At 37.4% G+C, this 19501-nt stretch overlaps 2 protein-coding genes across 3 annotated transcripts in view; one reads left to right on the plus strand and one right to left on the minus strand.

The window, feature by feature from the left end:
* Positions 1–19501, plus strand: part of NPR3 (natriuretic peptide receptor 3) — a 466739-nt gene that overhangs the window by 397048 nt on the left and 50190 nt on the right. The gene's annotated exons all lie outside the window — the stretch shown is intronic.
* The window catches only part of TARS1 (threonyl-tRNA synthetase 1), a 31568-nt gene that overhangs the window by 1830 nt on the left and 10237 nt on the right, over positions 1–19501 (minus strand). Inside the window, exons 1-17 of one of the 2 annotated variants that reach the window (XM_065739978.1) lie at positions 12392–12463; positions 12099–12179; positions 11173–11363; positions 10336–10459; positions 9140–9261; positions 8896–9013; positions 8008–8072; positions 7854–7932; positions 7108–7254; positions 6133–6231; positions 5284–5450; positions 4586–4748; positions 4364–4501; positions 3553–3630; positions 1252–1352; positions 1068–1172; positions 354–426 (exon numbers count right to left, since the gene is read on the minus strand). In XM_065739978.1, the coding sequence (XP_065596050.1) occupies positions 354–426; positions 1068–1172; positions 1252–1352; positions 3553–3630; positions 4364–4501; positions 4586–4748; positions 5284–5450; positions 6133–6231; positions 7108–7254; positions 7854–7932; positions 8008–8072; positions 8896–9013; positions 9140–9261; positions 10336–10459; positions 11173–11363; positions 12099–12179; positions 12392–12412 (1872 nt within the window). In that variant the 5' untranslated portion in view covers positions 12413–12463. Of the gene's footprint in view, positions 1–353; positions 427–1067; positions 1173–1251; positions 1353–3552; positions 3631–4363; positions 4502–4585; positions 4749–5283; positions 5451–6132; positions 6232–7107; positions 7255–7853; positions 7933–8007; positions 8073–8895; positions 9014–9139; positions 9262–10335; positions 10460–11172; positions 11364–12098; positions 12180–12391; positions 12464–19501 lie in introns of those variants that run through there. The other variant, XM_065739979.1, reaches the window with a different exon arrangement.

The raw sequence follows: 19501 nt of genomic DNA on the forward strand, positions 1-19501 counted from the left end.
TGAATAACGAGTTTGAAAGAAGTATAGAAGAAGGTCTGCTGGATGCCAAAGATGCACAGAACTTTCTTTATCTCTCTAACTGCTCTGCAGGATGAACACCACTATAGAGAACTGGAGCCTGAAAAACCAAAACCTCACAAATTGCTAACATCAATTTTAGTTCCTCTTTAAATTCAATTTACACTTTCCATAGCTTACTGTCATGTTAATAAACAAATGATACAATGTAACATGTGAAGTTCTAAAAGATTTCCCTGTGACAAATAATACCAGTAATTAATAGCTGAGTATTTCATCTAAATACAGTATATTTGAAACAAACTGACCAAGAAAAATAAAACCACATACTTTACCTTTTGAGCATATTCATCACATGTAGGTCCCACTGGTACTACCATTACCTGCTGTGGAGACAGCCAGAGTGGCCTTCAATACACAAGAAAAATAGTTAAGAGTTTTTAGCATTTTTCAGAATGGTTAGTTATAGATGAGACCTAGTTATAGATGAGACTAGAATTTACACAAGAGATTCACTAAGCCAGCAGCTTAAGATTGGGTTCAGAGGCACTGACAGCCCCATACTGAAGTTACAGTTTACCTTCAAAAAACTAGCGTCTAAAAGAATTGCAGAGTGGGCAAAAGTACTTTTTAACCTGAAGACTAGAGTTACATTTTACACTCATAAGTGAGTTGCCAATTTCTTTCATAACAAATACTAGGAAAATATGTAACTTTTGATTCTTGTTATCATCAGAAGGGTCACTATACTGCAGCAGGTAAAGGAAATTACCAACATAAATGACTCTTTGCCTCGCAGCACACCTGGAAGAGCAAGCTGAGAGACACAAACCTTGGGTTTGTTCAGGAGTGGTACCACACAGGTGCTACTCTGTTATTATTTCATATCTGAAGAAATCAATTCAGAGAGAACTGCCTTGAGATATATCTACAGTATATCTCTGTAGCAAGCGCATACAATAAAATCTATTGACAACTGTACGCTTGGGGCTAATTAATCTTTCATATAAAAGCATCTGCTCAAACTAGAATCTACTTTTTAATGTTACCATTTGCCTCCATAGTTTTCAGTTAAAATGGCGATCATTCTCTCCACAGAACCCAGGATAGCCCGGTGAATGATAACTGGTCTTGTCTTGTCATTGCCATCATGGCTGTGAACAAAGTTAGTTTCATACATGAATAATAGAAAAGTTAGATTACGTAAACAATAACATCATCCTCTGTGCTTACCTGACAAAGGTGAGGTTAAATCTGATTGACAGCTGAAAGTCTAGCTGGATCGTAGCACACTGGTGGTAGCGTCCAATGGCATCTTTAATCTGAATGTCAATCTAATGAAACAAAAGAACAAAACGAGTTTAAGATGAAGCATGCCACTCTGAAAATAAATTCACTGTATTAAGATGGAAACTTTCACTCACATAGTACAGCAAAAGTGTATGTGATTTTAGACAACATACTTCAGCCTACATTACAATTTAAAATGACTTGTGGATTCTGATGCAAGCTATGTCAGACCTAAAAAACAAGGCGAACACATGCAAAGATGTTACTTCAGAGGGAACTACACTGAATATTGAGAATATTTTCTCTAAGTTTGCCTGCTTTACTTTTCATGAGACTTTCATGAGTCTTCTCACTGAGTAAGCTCACCAGCATATTAAGGGAAGGAGGGCAAGTAAATGTAGGTTTTGGGTCCAAAGTGAGCACTCATTTCCAAAAATCCTGGATGCAGAATCTATGTCATATTGTTAAATAATCTACTTAGCATGAGTGATCATATTAATTAATGACACATGGTTCTTATTAACAACTGTCTTTACTGTAGATATCTAACCTATTGCACCTGACACTTCAATCTAGAATATACTTCTGACAGAACTTATACAAGGAGACATCTAGAAAACTGTCAGTTTATAGTACCTGGACCTCACTGACCTCTTCATCTTTTTCCCAGTATGGCAATGTGTTTGCTTTTTTTCAAACTTAAGGATTGAACAGAGAGATGTTTAAAAGCATGTTTACTGCTGAAAGACAATGAAGCACCTTTCTGAAGTCGTTTGACAAAATAACAACTGATTTAAAAGATTTGCACTCTGGAGTCAGTGTTTATCACAGTTTAGCTATACATTAAAGAAATAACTTTTTTTCTGACAGTAGCTCAAATCATTTACAGAACACAAAAAATGCTCTATCACAAATGCAAAGCTTCACTTAACAGTGCAACTTCAACCAATTCACAGTTAAGCCAATGCAAAAGGCTACATGTTTGCTTACTTAACCTTACACCTGCTTCTAAAACACTAGCTAAAGTAAATCAAGGTTAACAAAGGAAAGTGTTCCTGCAGATATTTGCCTCCTTTCAAATGAACTGAGTAAATTACAAAATCTTGTTTGCATTTCACATTATGAATGATTAGCTGTAACAGAACGTTCCACCCATAAAATGAAATTGACTCAATCAGCATACAAAGACAAAAATCAGAACTAGTTTACTAGATGACTGAATACAAATGAACATTAAATTTACATCTACTGGGGAAATATTTACAAGCAATGTTGTAAGGCTTTGTGGCCTCGTGCTCAAAGATATCAGAAAATTTCTAGATACCTCTAATTTATCTGTACAACTGAACAGGAAGCTCTCACAAAGACACACCAACTGTGCAATGCAAACTATTTAATACCAAAACCCAACAGCAACACAGTGCTGCAAAACCATGCTAGTAAAAGCAATGTTTTTCAGAAATGTGATTAATAAACTTAAGTTCGCTAATTATCTTTCCCACTCATTACTTTTTTTTGCCTAAATAGGAACATAGGTTTAGGATTTCTCCTTTTTGCTTATACTCTACAGGATTATTGTACTATGATTCATTCAGTGATCACTGTAATGATCATTTCCAACACAGCAGTCACTTCGTTAACACTGAACTAACAGTGCCCCCTCCTGTTCATACCTTCCAACAAACCATTCAACTCCAAACAGCAAGCAGTTTCTACAGATAAGACTGTAAAATGAATACTAAAGCTACGTAAAGGACAAGTTTACAGAGGGGAACATGCAGTGATGGCTGAAAGTAAAAATCCTCTTTATGAAGATCATGAATAAAAAGCAAGAGCATTGCTCCACTATTTTCTTTCTAAGACATGAAAAACAACATACTTCACAGCAGTAAGCATCCATCTGTATTTCTTTTTAACTCAAAGCAATTTAGGTATGACTTAGACAAAGCCTTTGTCCTTGTCAGCTATTTGTCTGAAGTTGTCTGGCAAATGTTCTGTACTAATACAAGCCAAACACCTCTCTTTCCAAAATAATCTATAACTAGCATAATTTTAAAAAGACAAAGACTTCAAGTTTTCTCTTCTTCTCTGCCATACCATGATGAATAATATTTGCATGCTACTACCTCTGCTAAGATTACAGAAATATCACTGGAAAAAGAGGAATTCTAGGACTTTTTGTCTACTTAACCCAAACATAACTAAAACCTCAGCCCAGCTAGAAGTCCACTGCAACATACTAACCTTAGGTCCATAGAAAGCTCCATCACCAGGGTTCAACTCCCATTTTTCACCAAAGTCATTAAGGCTGTTCTCCAGTTGCTAGAGATAAAGAGTATGTGTATTCAGTGTTTCTCACTTCTCACATCAGGACAGCCTGCTGCTGCAGCCATCTAACACTACCAGACTCTCATTATTTCTCCTTTACTGCAACAACATTTCTGCACATTCCTATCAACTCAATTATTTTCTAGAAAAAAAAAAACAAAAAACCAACAAACAGTTTTGGAAGAGACTTAGCTTAAAAAAATTAAAATTGAAACTAATGCATACATTTTTTAAGTGGTCAAGCAAGCAGCATTAGGTAAGATACAGTAACTCTTTTAGATAAAGTTTGTAAATACGAAGAATCTACCCCTTACTAGTAGCCTGTTAGTGCCCCATCTTCTTGCCACCACTGCACCTGCAAGGGCTAATGCTTTAATAATGAAAACGTTTTCTGGAAGATGCCTCAAAATCTTATTATGAAAGCTGTAAGAATTTGTTCTTCTCAATTTTTTTTTCCTCCCTCTATTTAGTTGATCAAAAACACAGAAGAGAAAGGAGAGAGACAATCTGATTCTGACATGCAAATCACATCTGTATGGAGAGCATACTCTCCACATACAACATACTAAGAAAGCTAATTTATTACCCAGCTAAAACTGGAGACAGTTATTAAGTTATATTTCTCATATATAGCTACGACACTACCTCCCAGAAGGCAATATGCTCTAATAGGAATCGCAGCTGCAGCCTTGCTTACATACAGAAAAGTAATGAAATCACTGTTTACCTTCTCAGCTCTATTCCACACTTCAATATCCCCCAAATACTTTTCAGGACGAGTAGAGAGATTTAGTTTAAAGGAAAATCCAAAGACATCATAAACAGCACGGAGGAACTGCAGACAACTCTTTATCTCCTCTTCTATCTATATGAGAATGGAAATGAAAGTCTCAACTACAGGAAATTCAGCTATTCTGATTTTAATACCCAATTTAACAGTAGCTCATACCTGTTCTACAGAACAGAATATGTGAGCATCATCCTGCTGGAAACGACGCACTCTCGTGAGTCCTGTAAGAGCTCCTGACAGTTCATTTCGATGCAGAACACCAAAATCAGCCAACCGTAATGGCAGCTCACGCCACGATCTTGGACGATGATCAAACATAAGGCTAAAGGAAAGGTTTATTACTTGAAGCTCATCCAGAATAAAAATTCTGCAAAGGACTGCCAACAGACTGCAGCCACTGCCTAAGCAAATGCCCAGGCTGCCAGAGATGTCATCTCATGAATACAAGAATCAATCACATCTAGGTTTTTTTTCCAGGAAAAATACAGAAACTCTTATACAGGTGGGAAGCTTCCTCCACTTCACAAAGTGATGAAAACAGCTCCTGAAGTGAGCATTAAAACCTGAACGGCTGCACTGTCATAAGAATGACAATATCCTGGTATCCAGTTTGACTACATAGATTTTGTAGCATCAAGGTAAGCTTCAGTTCTGAAACAAAAATCATTGTAATGACAGGAATATATATATATGTACATACATACATATATATATACATACATACACACACACACACATACATATATATATTTCTTGGGGCCTCTGTAGAGAGAGCTCACAATACTCCTGACAAGGATTTTCAGTTGTGTTTTGTTTTTAAAAACAGAAAATCCAATTTATCAATGATGCGCATTTACCAGTGTCCTGGACAGTTCATAGGCTTCAGAGCAAATATTTCTTTCTCCACTTCAAAGGAAAACATGTTTTCGCTGTAATGCTGCCAGTGCCCTGAAGTCATCCATAGCTTACTGTTGAAAATATTTGGAGTGACAACCTCTTGGAATCCACGTTTTCGATACTCACTCTAAAATAAACCCAGTACATAAAATAATCAATAAGCAAATGAAAGTAGTGGTTCTCAGGCTTTGATCTGCAGCTATGAAAATATGCAAGTGCTGTTTCAATAGAGACCATTACTGAATTAAAGAAAAACAAGCTAGAGATGGCAATGAACTATCCTTCCCTCAAAAATTCCTCTGTAGTGAGCATGAAAAACAAGTTCCCTCCATTCAAGCAAAGCAGCAGTCTCTAATTATTCCACGATGCTTGGTAATATGCTACAGCCCAAATATATAATAAGACAGATATTTACATTTTGCAACAGGTAGGTCAGGATTTTTTCCCCATTTTTCTAACAATTAGCTCAATATGACCAAGTCTAACACTTTCATTAAGTAAAATTGACAACAAGGATCAGTGAAACAATAGTAGAGTGAGCTTAGCTCTACTATGAGTCATCAAAGAATCCAAGCTACAGGTCCGCATTACCACTATTTTAACTGTAGCAATAAAAACATAACTTGGCAGACTTCTTGTAAGAAACCAGGTTTCTTTATGTCCAGGGCTTACAAACTAGGAGCTTTAACAGCCCTACAATTCAAGTCAATTTATACTGTTATGCTGTTGTATTCAGCATGTTGTTATGTATTTTTTCCTAAAGTTAAGCACTTCCTTCTGTAAGACAATTTCCAAATGACATTACTTACCCGGATGAATTCAATTAACGTGTTATATATGTAAGCTCCTTTTGGTAAGAAAAAACAGCTACCAGGGCTGAGTTCATGAAAGAAAAACAGTTCTTGATCCTGCAGAAAAATATTGGAAAAACTTAGTTCTTGTACAGACATTTTTTTCAATAAACATCCACAAATGAATTAGTACCCACAGGGCACCTCCAAGGTTTAAAATAAAGCAGAATAAAAGAAATCAGTAACAGTAGATCAGTTGCATTTCACTAGTACTTGTATCCCCTCTTAGTACCTACAGGGGATGGGAACAGTTTAATTTCCTTTTCTTTCGTCAGTACTCCAAAACCTCAGGTTTATGTACAATTCCTAATGGCATGTACATTTATTTCCATAGCTCTCTAAGAATTCAAATATTAACTATATATGCAGGCTGAAGTCAGCTAATGTGAGAAACTAACCACATGCTTCAGGAACACATATATATTCTGCGCATTTTCCTGATGTCCAAGCAGTAGACCTTTCAATAGCATTCAAAACTACCAATTATTAGACACTGATTTCAATTTCTTAAAAAAGAAAACAGAAAACTAACCAGAAAAACTCAACTCTAAAATGGAAAAATGTACTATGGATTCGAAATATCACATAGAAGACAGAACTATGAGTGAACAGGCAGCAGCAACCCAGGTAGGCGTAAGCACTGCCTGCAGACTGAAGTGATCACATTTTGCATACTAAAGTCTTAGTATAATGTTTTGGTTAATCTGTTGAAGACAGATATCATTATGCTTGCAACAACAAAAGTTCTAAAGATAAATTGTTTGCTTTAGGACTTCTGATAGAAAAGAACCTGGCTTTGCAGCTCAACTGAAAATACAGTTGCATCACATCTTGGCTGTGACAGCCAACATGTGCTGTGTTTGAGATACTTCCAGTTGTGAAGTTACATATACACTCTGTTTGTACAATACAGTACCACACAGAATGCCTCACCCGTCCAATTTTTCTGTGATCTCTGTTTTTAGCCTCCTCCTGGAATTTTTCCCATTCCTTCAACATTTTTGCATCAGGGAATGAAATTCCATAGATTCGCTGGAGAGATTCCATATCAGCCTTGCCTTCCCAGTAGGTAGATGAATTCTGTACACAAAAAAAAACAACAAACAAAACAATGAAGAAAAGGAGTATACACATTTTAATGCTCCTGCCTGCTGTAAAAGACATACACAATATTCTAACAAACTGCTGTTCAATGTAGAATAACTAAGGCATGAAGAGAGTGCTACTCAAAACATAGCAGTGGAGAGAAAAATGCACAAAGAACTCAATAGGAAACGTGAAAAATGATTTCAACTTCTATATGGCCCCTTTTTTTTTTTCTTCCCCAAGCCTGTATCTCTCTTTGGAGCCAACTTATTTCATCTGTTCCATTCACACATAAGCTATATCCATCAGCTGAGCTAGAACTAGAATTCTCACTGATCCATCTCACCCAAGAATTAAGCCACACCCACTTTCCAAAATGGGCCATAAATGAAGTCCCTGGCCTTCTGTTTGGTCTTACAATCACTTAAACACCACTCTTAATAGCACACAACCCTTTGCCAACTGATTAAATTGAGTTTACAGACAGGTTGTCCACCTCACATTATGTTCTTGGATAACCCTCTATTGTATTGCCCAAACCCAGCAACACAGTGTCAACGAACACACTCGCCTAGGATAATTTCAGCTCTTACCTTATGAATTTTTATGCTCTTTATCTTGCCAGTGTGTCTAACATGAGGCCCTCTGCATAAATCTATCAAGGGACCACATCTAAGAATAGAAAAAAATTTTAGTCTATTTCATCATAGCAAATTATACCTGGTAATATTATGCATGCATAATTACCTGTACACTGTTGTAGTTGGAGTATTAACCTTCTCATTCAGGATACGACACTTGAATTTGTTATACTGAGAAGAAGAACACCACGTATTTGTTAATTTCTTGTTACACAGCAGAGCTGACCACAGGTTTAAGCTTTTTGCAAAAGTTACACTACAGTAAAGCAAAAGATATTTTGTATATATAGCATGGTGCACCAGTTGAGCAGAGTACCAAGCTGCTCTCTCCATACTTAACAGTTTTGAATATCCAAGTCCATTTACACTCAAACAGACAAACCCCTAAGAAACCTGATCCAACTTTAGTGATGACACTGCCCTGAGTGCAAACGTGGACAGCCCCATTAAGGCCTCTTCCAATACGAATAATGTTGATTCTTTTTAAAGTCTTCATAGAGAAAACTGACTAAGTTCTACCCGAAGAATGCCATGGAATTGTTCACAGCTAGTTACAAAAGAGAAAAGATGAGGTTTTATTCTTCTCTGAGCTTTTCCAGATAACCTCATTCGTAAGAAAAAAAAATTATGAAGCTTTCTGAATGCACCAGCACATGCAGTTTATTATCAGCACTGCATTTTACCACTGCCAATATAACACAACTGCACATTTGCAATTTTATATCTGTGGGAAAGAAATGAAGAAAGCAGATTCAAACATACTGCCAAGAAGACCTACAATTCCAACAGCTGGAGAAAAATTTAACTCATTTCAAAGAATCTAAATGATACATTTTTTTTTAAACCTTAAATATAAGAAATAAGTCTGTAAGAACACATTTTCAAGAACTACTTCAAAAGACCTTCTCCTATCACTAATAGAAAATACAGCTAAAGTTACAAGTACTTAGAGTATAACTGCACTGTGTGGTAACAACACTCTAAAATAACCTACCTTAAACATTTCAAGTAGTGTTTCCTTCTTAACTTCCAGTCTTTCAAAGGGCTGCTTTTCCTTCATGATCTTTTTGCATAGTGTTTCCAAAGCAGAGAAGTCATTACTTGATACACCCCTAAAATAAACATGCAAAAATCATTCTCACTTTCACTTGCGATTTCTCATCTAGTTGTAAGACAATTGTTGATATAACTGTCATTTCCTTCAACTACTAAGAAAGAAAATAATATGTAAAACCTACCCATCCTCAAGGAACATGTCATAATAAAACCCACTTTCTATTGGCGGTCCATAGCACAAACATCCACCATAGATTCGCTCCATAGCTTCACCCATTATATGAGCACTTGAGTGCCAGTACACCTAATGGAAGTAAAAACAAAACAAAACAAACAAACAAAAAAATACAAAAAAGGGGCTAAGTCCAAATAAACACAACACATTTCTGAGCATTTTAAATAAAACCTTCTCTCAACACCTGCTTCTAACGGTACCTGGAGCAGTCTTCAGAACAGCAGTGACTTGCCCAGAAACACTTCTATCCTAAGCTCCAGTATTTTCAAAAAAGTGATTTTTTAGTTATATTTTACATACTGAAAGCAAATAGTTCTTATTTCTAGCCATTGTTGAAATAATTCAGACTTCTGAAGAAGTCGGGAAACTAATCCAGTATCTCTTTTTTCTATTAACTTCAATTGATTGGCTCTGCTGACACAGAGCAGCATAAAGGTGTACTTGCAACATAAGGCCACTGTCCTACAAACATTTCAAGTATGGGAATTCCTGCACCGATATAGAATAACAGATTATTAAAAACTACTCTTTATCTTGTTGCTCACCTGAGGGTTTAGCAAGTTAAAGCTAAACATGTAAGCTTTAACTCTGCTTTTATCTGTACAAATCAAGAAACATCAGTATTACATAAGTCATCATTTAGTTGGTATGAAAATTCTGTATTTGAGTGCAAGACCTCTGCTGTAATGAATTTGCAGCTTCTTAAATCACTTTTTCTAAATGACAGAATTTACAAATTTACTGGGTAGGCACACTTCTGTCAACAAGTAGCCAACAAAAACAGGTACTTCAGTATGTAAAAAATAATAATACAAGAGCACCTTACTCAGCACGCTGATATTCATACTAGCATTTCTTACTCATCATTGCTTGTGCAGTCAGTGCTAAAGTGGCTGGTTCAGAAGATCTACTTAACATTAAGGTTGCAAATATTACATGCTTTGCATAACTACAGCAACAGCAAGTACATTAACTGTAACACCACATCTTCCTAAGGAACCATTACAAAATGCAGATGTACCTACACAGCAAATCTTCCTCCTCCTCTCCTGTCTTGAGCATGGTTAAGATGCTAGTATTTGCTGGAGGTTGGGTTTAATGCAAGTCTAAAAGCAAACAAATTTTAGTTAAAAGATAACTCACTGCTTGAGCCTCTTCATCCTCAAACTTGAGCAGCTCCAAGGTGCAATCCTCCTCCAAAGGACGGTCTAGATCCCAAACTGTCTTGTTCACTTTAGCAATAACAGTGTTATCTGCTAAGCCTTGACTGAAAAAAGAAATAAAAATCTATAGCCGATAATTGTTTAAAATCAGCAAGCAGAATACTGTGTATTTTCTTCATATGTTTCAAAACACTGAATATTTTAGGAGTGTTCTGAGTGGGTGTAACATGGCCAGTTATTTCAAAGGAAGAGCAGTTAAAGCAGTCCTGAACATTAGGAAATGAGATGTAGGAGGAAAATCGCACTGAGCATTAGATTCGTACATATCTGACTTACAGGAAGCTACCTCAATGTGCTAATCTAACCTCAAAATCCTACTGCAATAAAAGATAGAGCTTCTCTTTCAAAAATTATCAAATGCTGTTGCTAATGCAGTCATCCTACAGCCCATGACTCCAAATCACAAAAACAAAGTAGATTCCAATAACAAAGCATTAAATAATAAAAAACAGTGGTATCTCATGTCTAGGAATCACACACCTTTCGTAATTTGGACTGTCAGGGTTTCCAGTGTGCACTGTTCAAATCCACCCAAGATATGTGAGTGCTTGTTCTGACAACTATCTCCTATGCAGTTAATCAAAACACATTTCTAATGTTACCTCACTCTAAACATCAACTGAAACATCATCCACATCATCTTACCCAGGCCCACAAAAACTAGTTTTGAATTTGCTAATGCTAATGATCACAGCAACAACTTGCAGGTGTAGATCAGTCTAAAAGTTACTAAATACAAAACAGAACAGAAGCATACCTAATTCCACAAGCAATTTGATAAGGTGTTGTCTTCCAGGACTCAGCATCAACCAGCTTGCCATCAGGCAATGTAACTTTAATGGGTTTACTGTCATTAGCAGCTCGTTCAGCAAGAAGTGCATCGTGCTCAGCTTTAAGTTTATTGTACATCTCTAAACGCTCATTGATAAACGCAGGCCAAGGATTCAGCTACACAGGAAGAGTAAAAGCACATTCAGCAGATTAATATCACATAATGTCAAGAATGTGAACAGAATGTACATACTTTTCACAAAGAGCTATGTGACTGTCTACAGCTATGCGTGTGATACATCTTCAAAGTCAATTAGTATAATTATACTGTAACATTATGCAGACCACTGTGCATCTGTTTAATACACCTATAAGATATATTAATAAACTACTAGATAGTTTATTAACCTCGTGCTAAAACTCGTAGTAAATGCTAGTTTAATACAGTACACAAGGAAAAAAAAACATCTGAAAAAGTATCTGAAGTTGAACACATCCTGTACTGACGACAGGCCATCAGCACAGGCACTATGGTGCTCTGAGCTTGCAGCTCTGTGCCCACTATTTACTCATACCAACCACAAACACGGAAACGGCAGAGCAGCTCAGGCAGGCTTTCATCTCCCCACAGATGTGCTGCCCATTTCCTGCTGCCCGTGGGGACCATAGCAGGATGCATTATGAAGCAGCACCTACATAAATCAGAGCTGTCCTCCCAGGACAACAACATAACCCCTTGTCAAGAGCAACAAAGCCATTTTATGGCAAGCTTTGCTAAAGTAAGAAATAGCAGGGAAAGGGATTACTGTAACAGCAAATAAGTGCATCAGAGGGACGACAAAGAGCACAGTCAGCTGTGCTCTTTACACAAAACTACATCTGTCAACACCTCGCGGCCCGACAGCTGCTCACCTCCACGCGCCCTTCATCGCCGGACGCTTCCTTCATTTTCTTCTTCCCGCAGTCCGCCTTTTTTTCTTCCGCAGCGTTTACCTACACCGGGACACACACACACACACACAAGCCTTATTCTCAAGCAGCTGCGTGTACTCCACCCCAACCACACAGACCTGCATAAGGAGAGGACTGAGCCGAGCCAAGCCGAGCCGAGCCGAGCCCGGGTCCCCGGGCGCGGCGAGAGAGAGCAACGCCAGGCGGACACCCGCTGCTGCTCGCCACACGCCCCATCGCGACGCGAGGCCCACCTGCCCGTCATCGCCCGCCATGGCTGGAGCGTGGAAAGGGTGAGAAGGGCCCGACGCAGGCGCGGGCCGGCCGCCCAAGCTGATGCAACCGGGGGCGGCTCCACCAAGCCGAGCCAATGGCGCCGGTTTGAGTTGAGCCGGCGGGCGGGAGCTGAAACGTGACCAGGAGCCGCCAAGGCTCCCGGCGGCGCAAGATGGCGGCGGTCCTGTCAGCGGCCGCGAGGGCGGGAAACGGGGTGGGGTCTGCCTCTCCAAGCTCCCGATGTTAAGAGGGTCAGCTAGGGATGGATTAACTAGTTAATTGGAGTCTTTTTTTTTTTTGCAAAGGGGAACAAAAACTCAAATTGACCCGATTGGTCTGATATCCAGTTTAAAAAGGAAAAAAAAAAAGTGGAAGAGATTTTGAAGAAATCTGACTTAACGTGGGCAAGAATGTGCAGACTGGAGGGACCCTTGGTGTCAGCACAGGGCTGGAGGTCTCTGATTTCCTTCTCTGAGAAAAGGCTGTGGTTTTCATGCACAGCTTTTTGCTGAGGCAGCTTCTTATTGCCGTAGCTGTTGTTTCCTATATAAAAATAAATGGTATTTTCATTTAGGAAGGGTACTACTTATTCTCAGTGTATTCTCACAATAGCCTCATGTGGGCTCCCTGTCGAAGGCTTGAGGTTTGTCTGCTCAACTCAGCCAGCAGTCAGGTGACATGGTATAAGAATGACATATGTTACAAAATTCCACACATTAAAGAAATTTTGACACTGTCCTCATTGGAAGGGAACTCCTAAGAGTCAAAATCAAAGGTCAGGAGAACAGCTCCATCCAGTGGGCGCCTGGCTGCCCTTCTGCCTCCTGCTGTACAAAAGCACATGTAGGATGCTCCCCTTAAAATACAACAATGCTTCGGGGTTTGGGAGCATTTAATTCAGACAGAACATTCCTAAATGAATGTCACAGTACCTCGGAGTCTATTACCTTTGGGGCTTTGAGGAAAAAATATGAGAAAATTTAGACAGTTTTGTAGTTTTCTGTTGATATAAGTAAAAGGTAGGGTAGTTTGGAGAAGATTGCTGCATTATTTGCCCACAAATGCAGGAGCTTGTGTCCAAATACGAACAAAATTGAAATATAACTATTTTATATGTTTAAAATAGTTAAAAAGATAGGTGTAGTAAATATGAGTTAAAAGACAGAATGAAGTCTATAAGAGTATACTTGAATAATTTATTTACTGTTTAAAAGTAAAATATCAACAGATTAAATGTTGGAGAAAACTTCCTTTAAACCTTCAACTAGTGGTACATATAATATGTCTTGTATCAGCACAGTTTAATACTACATACATATATATATATATATATATGTATATAAATTTTTAGATTTGCTGTATCTTCCAAAATAATTTTTTGTGTTTTGAATTCCAGTGGTCTAAGGGAGAACACACGGCAAAGCTTACAGGTGAATTCTGTTATAAAAACCTGCACTGATACTGCTGAAGGAATGACAAAGAATAATTGCACATCTTGGCGGTTCGAAGAGCTGTAGGCTGCCTCTCTTGCCAGGAGATGGCAGTAGTGAAACACGCTGTGTTGACAGAAAAGAGGAATTCCAGAGTATGCCCTGTTCATGACTTTTCATTGTAGATAACGAGATTTAGGGCATAAAACAAGCGAACAAACAAACAAACAAAAAAGGTAAAATACTAACGAGTGTTTTCCTGGCTTTACTCTTAAAAAATAAAAGTATGTTTTTGAACCCATCTAGATTCAAAGCTGGTGAAATTGATTTGAATATGCTTTAATGATTCTCACTAAATGAATGAATGGGTGTATTTGCTTACTTTGAAATTTGTTGGAAGACAGCGTTGAAGGGTTTAACTGGAATTAGAATTTGGTTTTTGTTTAGGAGAACTAAAAAATAGCAGATATATAGACAGAGAAATGCAGAAATATAGAAATAGCCACCTGTTTACATCAAGGATTTAAAATACATTATTTGAATCAAGGCCTAGTGAACTGCCAGAAGCCTGCATCAAGGGAAGAACCATCGAGTCCCTTTAAGAAATAGGAGACAGGAGAATCTCAGCATTGAGTACAAATCTTTTTGCGCCGTTTTCTGTTGTATTAATTTCACTGATGGAGTAGACATCTCAAAAGTTCAGTAAAGCAAGCTGGATAGGTATGAGGATATTTGATCAAATGTAGGAGACTTCGAGTTTCATTGTTCAGAGTTACATATGCTAGGATTGTAGGTTAAAAATTTTTGGTGAAACTTAAAACCAGTGTTCATTCCTTGACACTGCAGTGTAAGAACCCCACTAGGATTAGCTGGGCTTTTTAAAAATGTGGGGTAATGGGTGATTTTTTTTTTCTTGAATAAAATCTAGAGCCTTCTCCCTCTTAGAAACAAATATACCAATGGTAATTCATAGCTCATGTTTCCCTTGTAGTTCAGAATTAACCCTGCTTCACTTGGCTGAAAAGTCCTAGCTTACTTACAGTTGAGTCAACAATATTTTGTTATCACACAGCATGAAAAGTCATAGGTCTTCATTCAGTCAAACTCAAATCTTTCCTATGCTATTTACGTAAAATTATGCATGTCATTTTGAAGGGGGCATATTATTAACCCAAGTGGCATATCTAGGATTGAGATACTTTTCCAAACTTTTGTATTTACAATACAATGTCCCATTCACAATATCACTAAAAAGATTTGCTAAAATCTACTAAAAATACTATAAAGTATTAAAAACAACAACAACCACCCATAAACTAACAAAAAAAAAAGAAAAAAAAAGAAAAAACCCAACACCTGTAAAGCCATTTTTTTATTTTTCGCTGAAAATTCTTTTTGGATATTTGTCTCCAGAAAAGATAGACTTCCTACATTTGTCTGGATTTGAGATTCCCACTCTGTTCTCCACTCTGAAGATGTGAGATGAAGATTCAGATTTCTACCTGCCATTTCTTGTTTGGTTAAGATAAGATTGTGAGAAAATATTTAAAAAGGAAATAAAATGTTAGCGTTGTTATACACTCAGGAGAAGAGATGACAAAACACAAAAAATTAAAATCACATCTTTAACTGTCCTTAATTGCAATTTAGGCTGTTAACACTGAATGATGTTAAAAATCCAGTTAGTAACTTCTTTCCTGTACTCCTGACACTCGGACACATTTTTGGTTTTTGTTGCTAATTTAAAGTAGCTTTTACCATAAATGATCATCATCAAGCTATTCTACTAGAATAAAATTCTTTTGCCTATATGTGGAATTTTCCAGAATTGAAAATTTTACATTATGTTATTTTTTATTTCTAACAAAAGATTTTTGGCAATCATCACTCATTTTAATATGTGTTTCAGAATTAAAAGTCTGAAAGTGTGGTTTGTTTCATATACACATATGTGTACTTTATTATTAATTTTTATAATGATGGAATTCCAATTGCCAAGGAGCTTCTTTTCCCCATAGATTTAAATTACATTTTTTTTCCCTAAGAATTATCTTTTCTGAGCCCATAACAGCGCACCATGCTTACATGATATTTGCACAATTAAAAGTTAAATTTCATAATTTCTAACATAAAAAATAATAGGCATGATCAGGCATCTTTTCTGACATTCTTACTATGAAAAGTTGTGATCTTCATGTTACGAAGACCATACTGTTTCTTTGCTTCCTTCATGGGCAGAGCCTTCCTCACTGTGGCACAGGTGTTGCACATGTTGCACGTGATGCACAAAGGCATTTCCTGTATAACATGATTAGAAGCAAGAAATGCATTTTCAGATCCATTCACCCAGTGCAGTCCATAAACATCTGTTCTCCAAGTTCAATTTCTAAATCACACCATCTTTCCATAGCACTGGATGTGATTTCCAAATACCAGAGAAAAAGCAATACTTGCTTTAGCTTTTCTGGCACATGCTTTGTGATAATTTTTGGGGGAAATGGCAGATAATGTAGAGAAGTAAGGTGTTACATTCTAGATTGTTTGTTTGTTTTTTCCTTTGACCATGTTCTTTCATTGCAGTTATGACATATTTTCACACATTTTCAGTATAATTTATTTTATTGGACAAGTATGTTCCTATTTTCTCTTTTTAGGCATGACTCAGATGTTCTGGTGATCTTCTCATGAACGTTCCCTCTTAATGGCATTTCATGGACATATTCCAATAGTATTGCTTCAAGTCAAAACACTGAAGGTGATCCAAATGGGGCCAACTTCAATTGTGAATTTTGTCAAACTGCTCTCAATGAGCATGTAAAGCCTTTTAGTTCGTGACTTAGCATCTTACTAAAATAATTAAACTGGTAAATTATTTCAAACTTTTATAACTACAGAGATGCAGGATAGCATTTGTTTATGGGAACTACCAGAATTTAGATTTTTAGGAACTTGACTATAACGGGAAGAAAATAACTCTGAGGGGAGATAAAAAGTTTGATTTATTCACAATCCACCCAGAAGAATGAAAGAAGGTGTCTTGGCAATAATATTAAACAGAAGTTTATTAACAGAATATTAAACAGCTGATCACTATCTTAAAAATATCAGATCCATATAGAAGGAGTGTTATATCTCTTTACTGGTCTTCTCTTTTCCAGATTAAGCAAACTTAACTTTTGAACGTGTCTTGCACTCTCCTGTTTATCTGTGTTTCTCTTGTAACAGTGCTCCAACAGAGCAGAGGGGACTATTATTCATACCTGATATGAAGTACTTCAGATAATTACAGTATCACATTCTTCATTAACCTTCAGTTAGTTGTCAGCCCAGTATTCATCTTGGCATGTTCACAAACTTCTAACATGTACCCCTTCCTTACACAGCCTAATAAATTTTTGGACTAGAACCAGGAGAGAATGTACTTGAAATATCCATCCAGTTTAACTCAGGTAGCCATAGCTGTAGTACATTTATGCCAGTTTCATCTAAACATGCAGGAGTTCAGTAAGTTAATTCAGACTGCACTAAGGCAGATGTTTTTTCTGTCAATAAAATGATATTTACCATGAAGGTGGTGAGGCACTGGAACAGTTTTCCTGGAGAAGTTGTGGATGCCCCATTCCTGGAAGTGTTCAAGGCCAGATTAGATAGGGCTCTGAGCAAGCTGACCTTGTGGGTGGCAACCAGCCCAAGCAGGGACAGGAGCTGGATGGGCTTTAAGGTCTCTTCCAACTCAAGCCATTCTATGGTTCTATTATTCTTTGACTGTCAAGGCTATCTTCCCTTATCATTTCTCTCATGTCTCTCTGATCCTACCCCATTCATTTGTTACTATTCTGACCCTGTCTTTAAGTGACTCTGCCATATCCAAAGCAGTACCAAGAAAGTACTACATTATTTGTTGTATAAGGCACATACTTAGACAACCTGTGCTGGTAGACCCTATACTTAAATGTTTGATTTCATAAAAATAATATGGGCCATGGTCCATTACCCTTTTAGACAATGGTACTGCTTAATCTTGGCTCCAAGGTTAAACAACAGAAAGATGGTAAAAAGAGTTACTGTCTGTGTAAAAGTTTATATTCTCTTCTAAGTCACCTGAGCACCATATGCCATCTTGGGTGCAGCTGCCGTGGGGTAAGAAATTTGTTTTTGCTCAACTGGAACTGTTTACTACACCAAAATTATCATCCCCTCCAGCATCTTGGCAATTCTTCCTATGAAGCTCCACCTAGCCTGGTTCTGTCAGATGACCTTGTTTAGTAGAAACACCTTTTAAACTCAAATCAGACTGACACAATGGGGGTAGGTAGCAATTATTATACCTTCCGTTGTCCTGGCATGTCTAGTAGGGCAGTAAACTCTGGCATCAAGAACTACTCAGCCTGCTAGGGACTGGATAACAGTACTTAAAGCCCTGTATTATATTCAGACCAGAATGGATATGACCTTAAGTCTTTTTTCTTGTTATTGCTATTGTTGTACACAACGACGACTGTTCCAAATCCTGGAACAGTCACACTTCAGCTGCAAATCACATTTTGTTTACTCCGTGCTGTTTGTGAAGGGTATCTATAGTATGTTGATACAAATGTGATAGTTGTCATGTTAGAGAGCTGACCTTTCTGTGAGTTGTTCCTTCGTTATCATCCACTTCCACTCTTCTACCTTCTGGGACCCGCCATCTGATATTGGCAATGTTGGCTGTTGCATAGCACTCCTTGCTATGAAGGACCAACAGAAGCTTCTGTCTTCTTTGAGGCAGCAACAGACTTTGTCTTCAGTTTGGGTCTACATGTAGTATAATCTTTATATTCAGCATATATTCCTAATTAAAATAACAATTCCTCCTATCTAGTATACTGATTCAACTTTTGCAGCTGCCCATTGATGGCCTACTCTAAGACTATACAGTCTAGTTTTTAAAAATGCAGAAATGACTTGGGTTTCTGCCGGTGCTTATTCCTTACATTGATGCTTTTTCTGTAGTCATGAAATATATGGTGTCTTAGAGGGATACCAATGACTGAAATCTTTGTTCTCCATCTTCAGTCACACAAGATGAATTTTGATCTATACAAGGTCCCAAAGTCTGAGTGTTTGTTGGTTGTTTAATATAGGATGCATATTATTGGAGTATCTTGCAAATCTTCAGAGGTGTACTAGACCACATATCACCTTTCTCTCCAAGTATGACTAAAAGAAGGAGAATGAAAAAGGCATTATGTCTTTATATAATTATTAATTAAATATTTGTAATCACTAGCAACTGTTTTTGAAGAAAGCATTTATCTTACAATAGAAGCTGTTTTATTCCATAAATGCCTAAATATTTATTTCAATTAATGCACAGGTTTTAATACTATTTTAATACTTTTAAGACTTCTAATATGTGGCAGATTTCTGAGTTGGGATTTGAAGGCTTTTGTGGAGATGATTATGAAGGTGTCCATCCACCAGGCTAGGTTTTGGCCATACAATGCTGCATGACCATCTGTTGGGCTCAACTCTTGGTACTTTGTAAATCAGTCCTTCTCCTGAATCTCATATCAGGGCTGAAAATAGTGCAAGAGTCTTACCTGCATAGCTTCAGCTATGAACTAGCATCCAAACATTCTACTAAGTTGTGCTACTAGTAACAGTAGTAGTCACTAT

This window comes from Cyrtonyx montezumae, unplaced genomic scaffold (genome assembly GCF_038088225.1).
Source record: "Cyrtonyx montezumae isolate F1298 unplaced genomic scaffold, pur_monq_1.0 scaffold_25, whole genome shotgun sequence".
In the NCBI taxonomy this organism is placed as follows: Eukaryota; Metazoa; Chordata; class Aves; order Galliformes; family Odontophoridae; genus Cyrtonyx; species Cyrtonyx montezumae.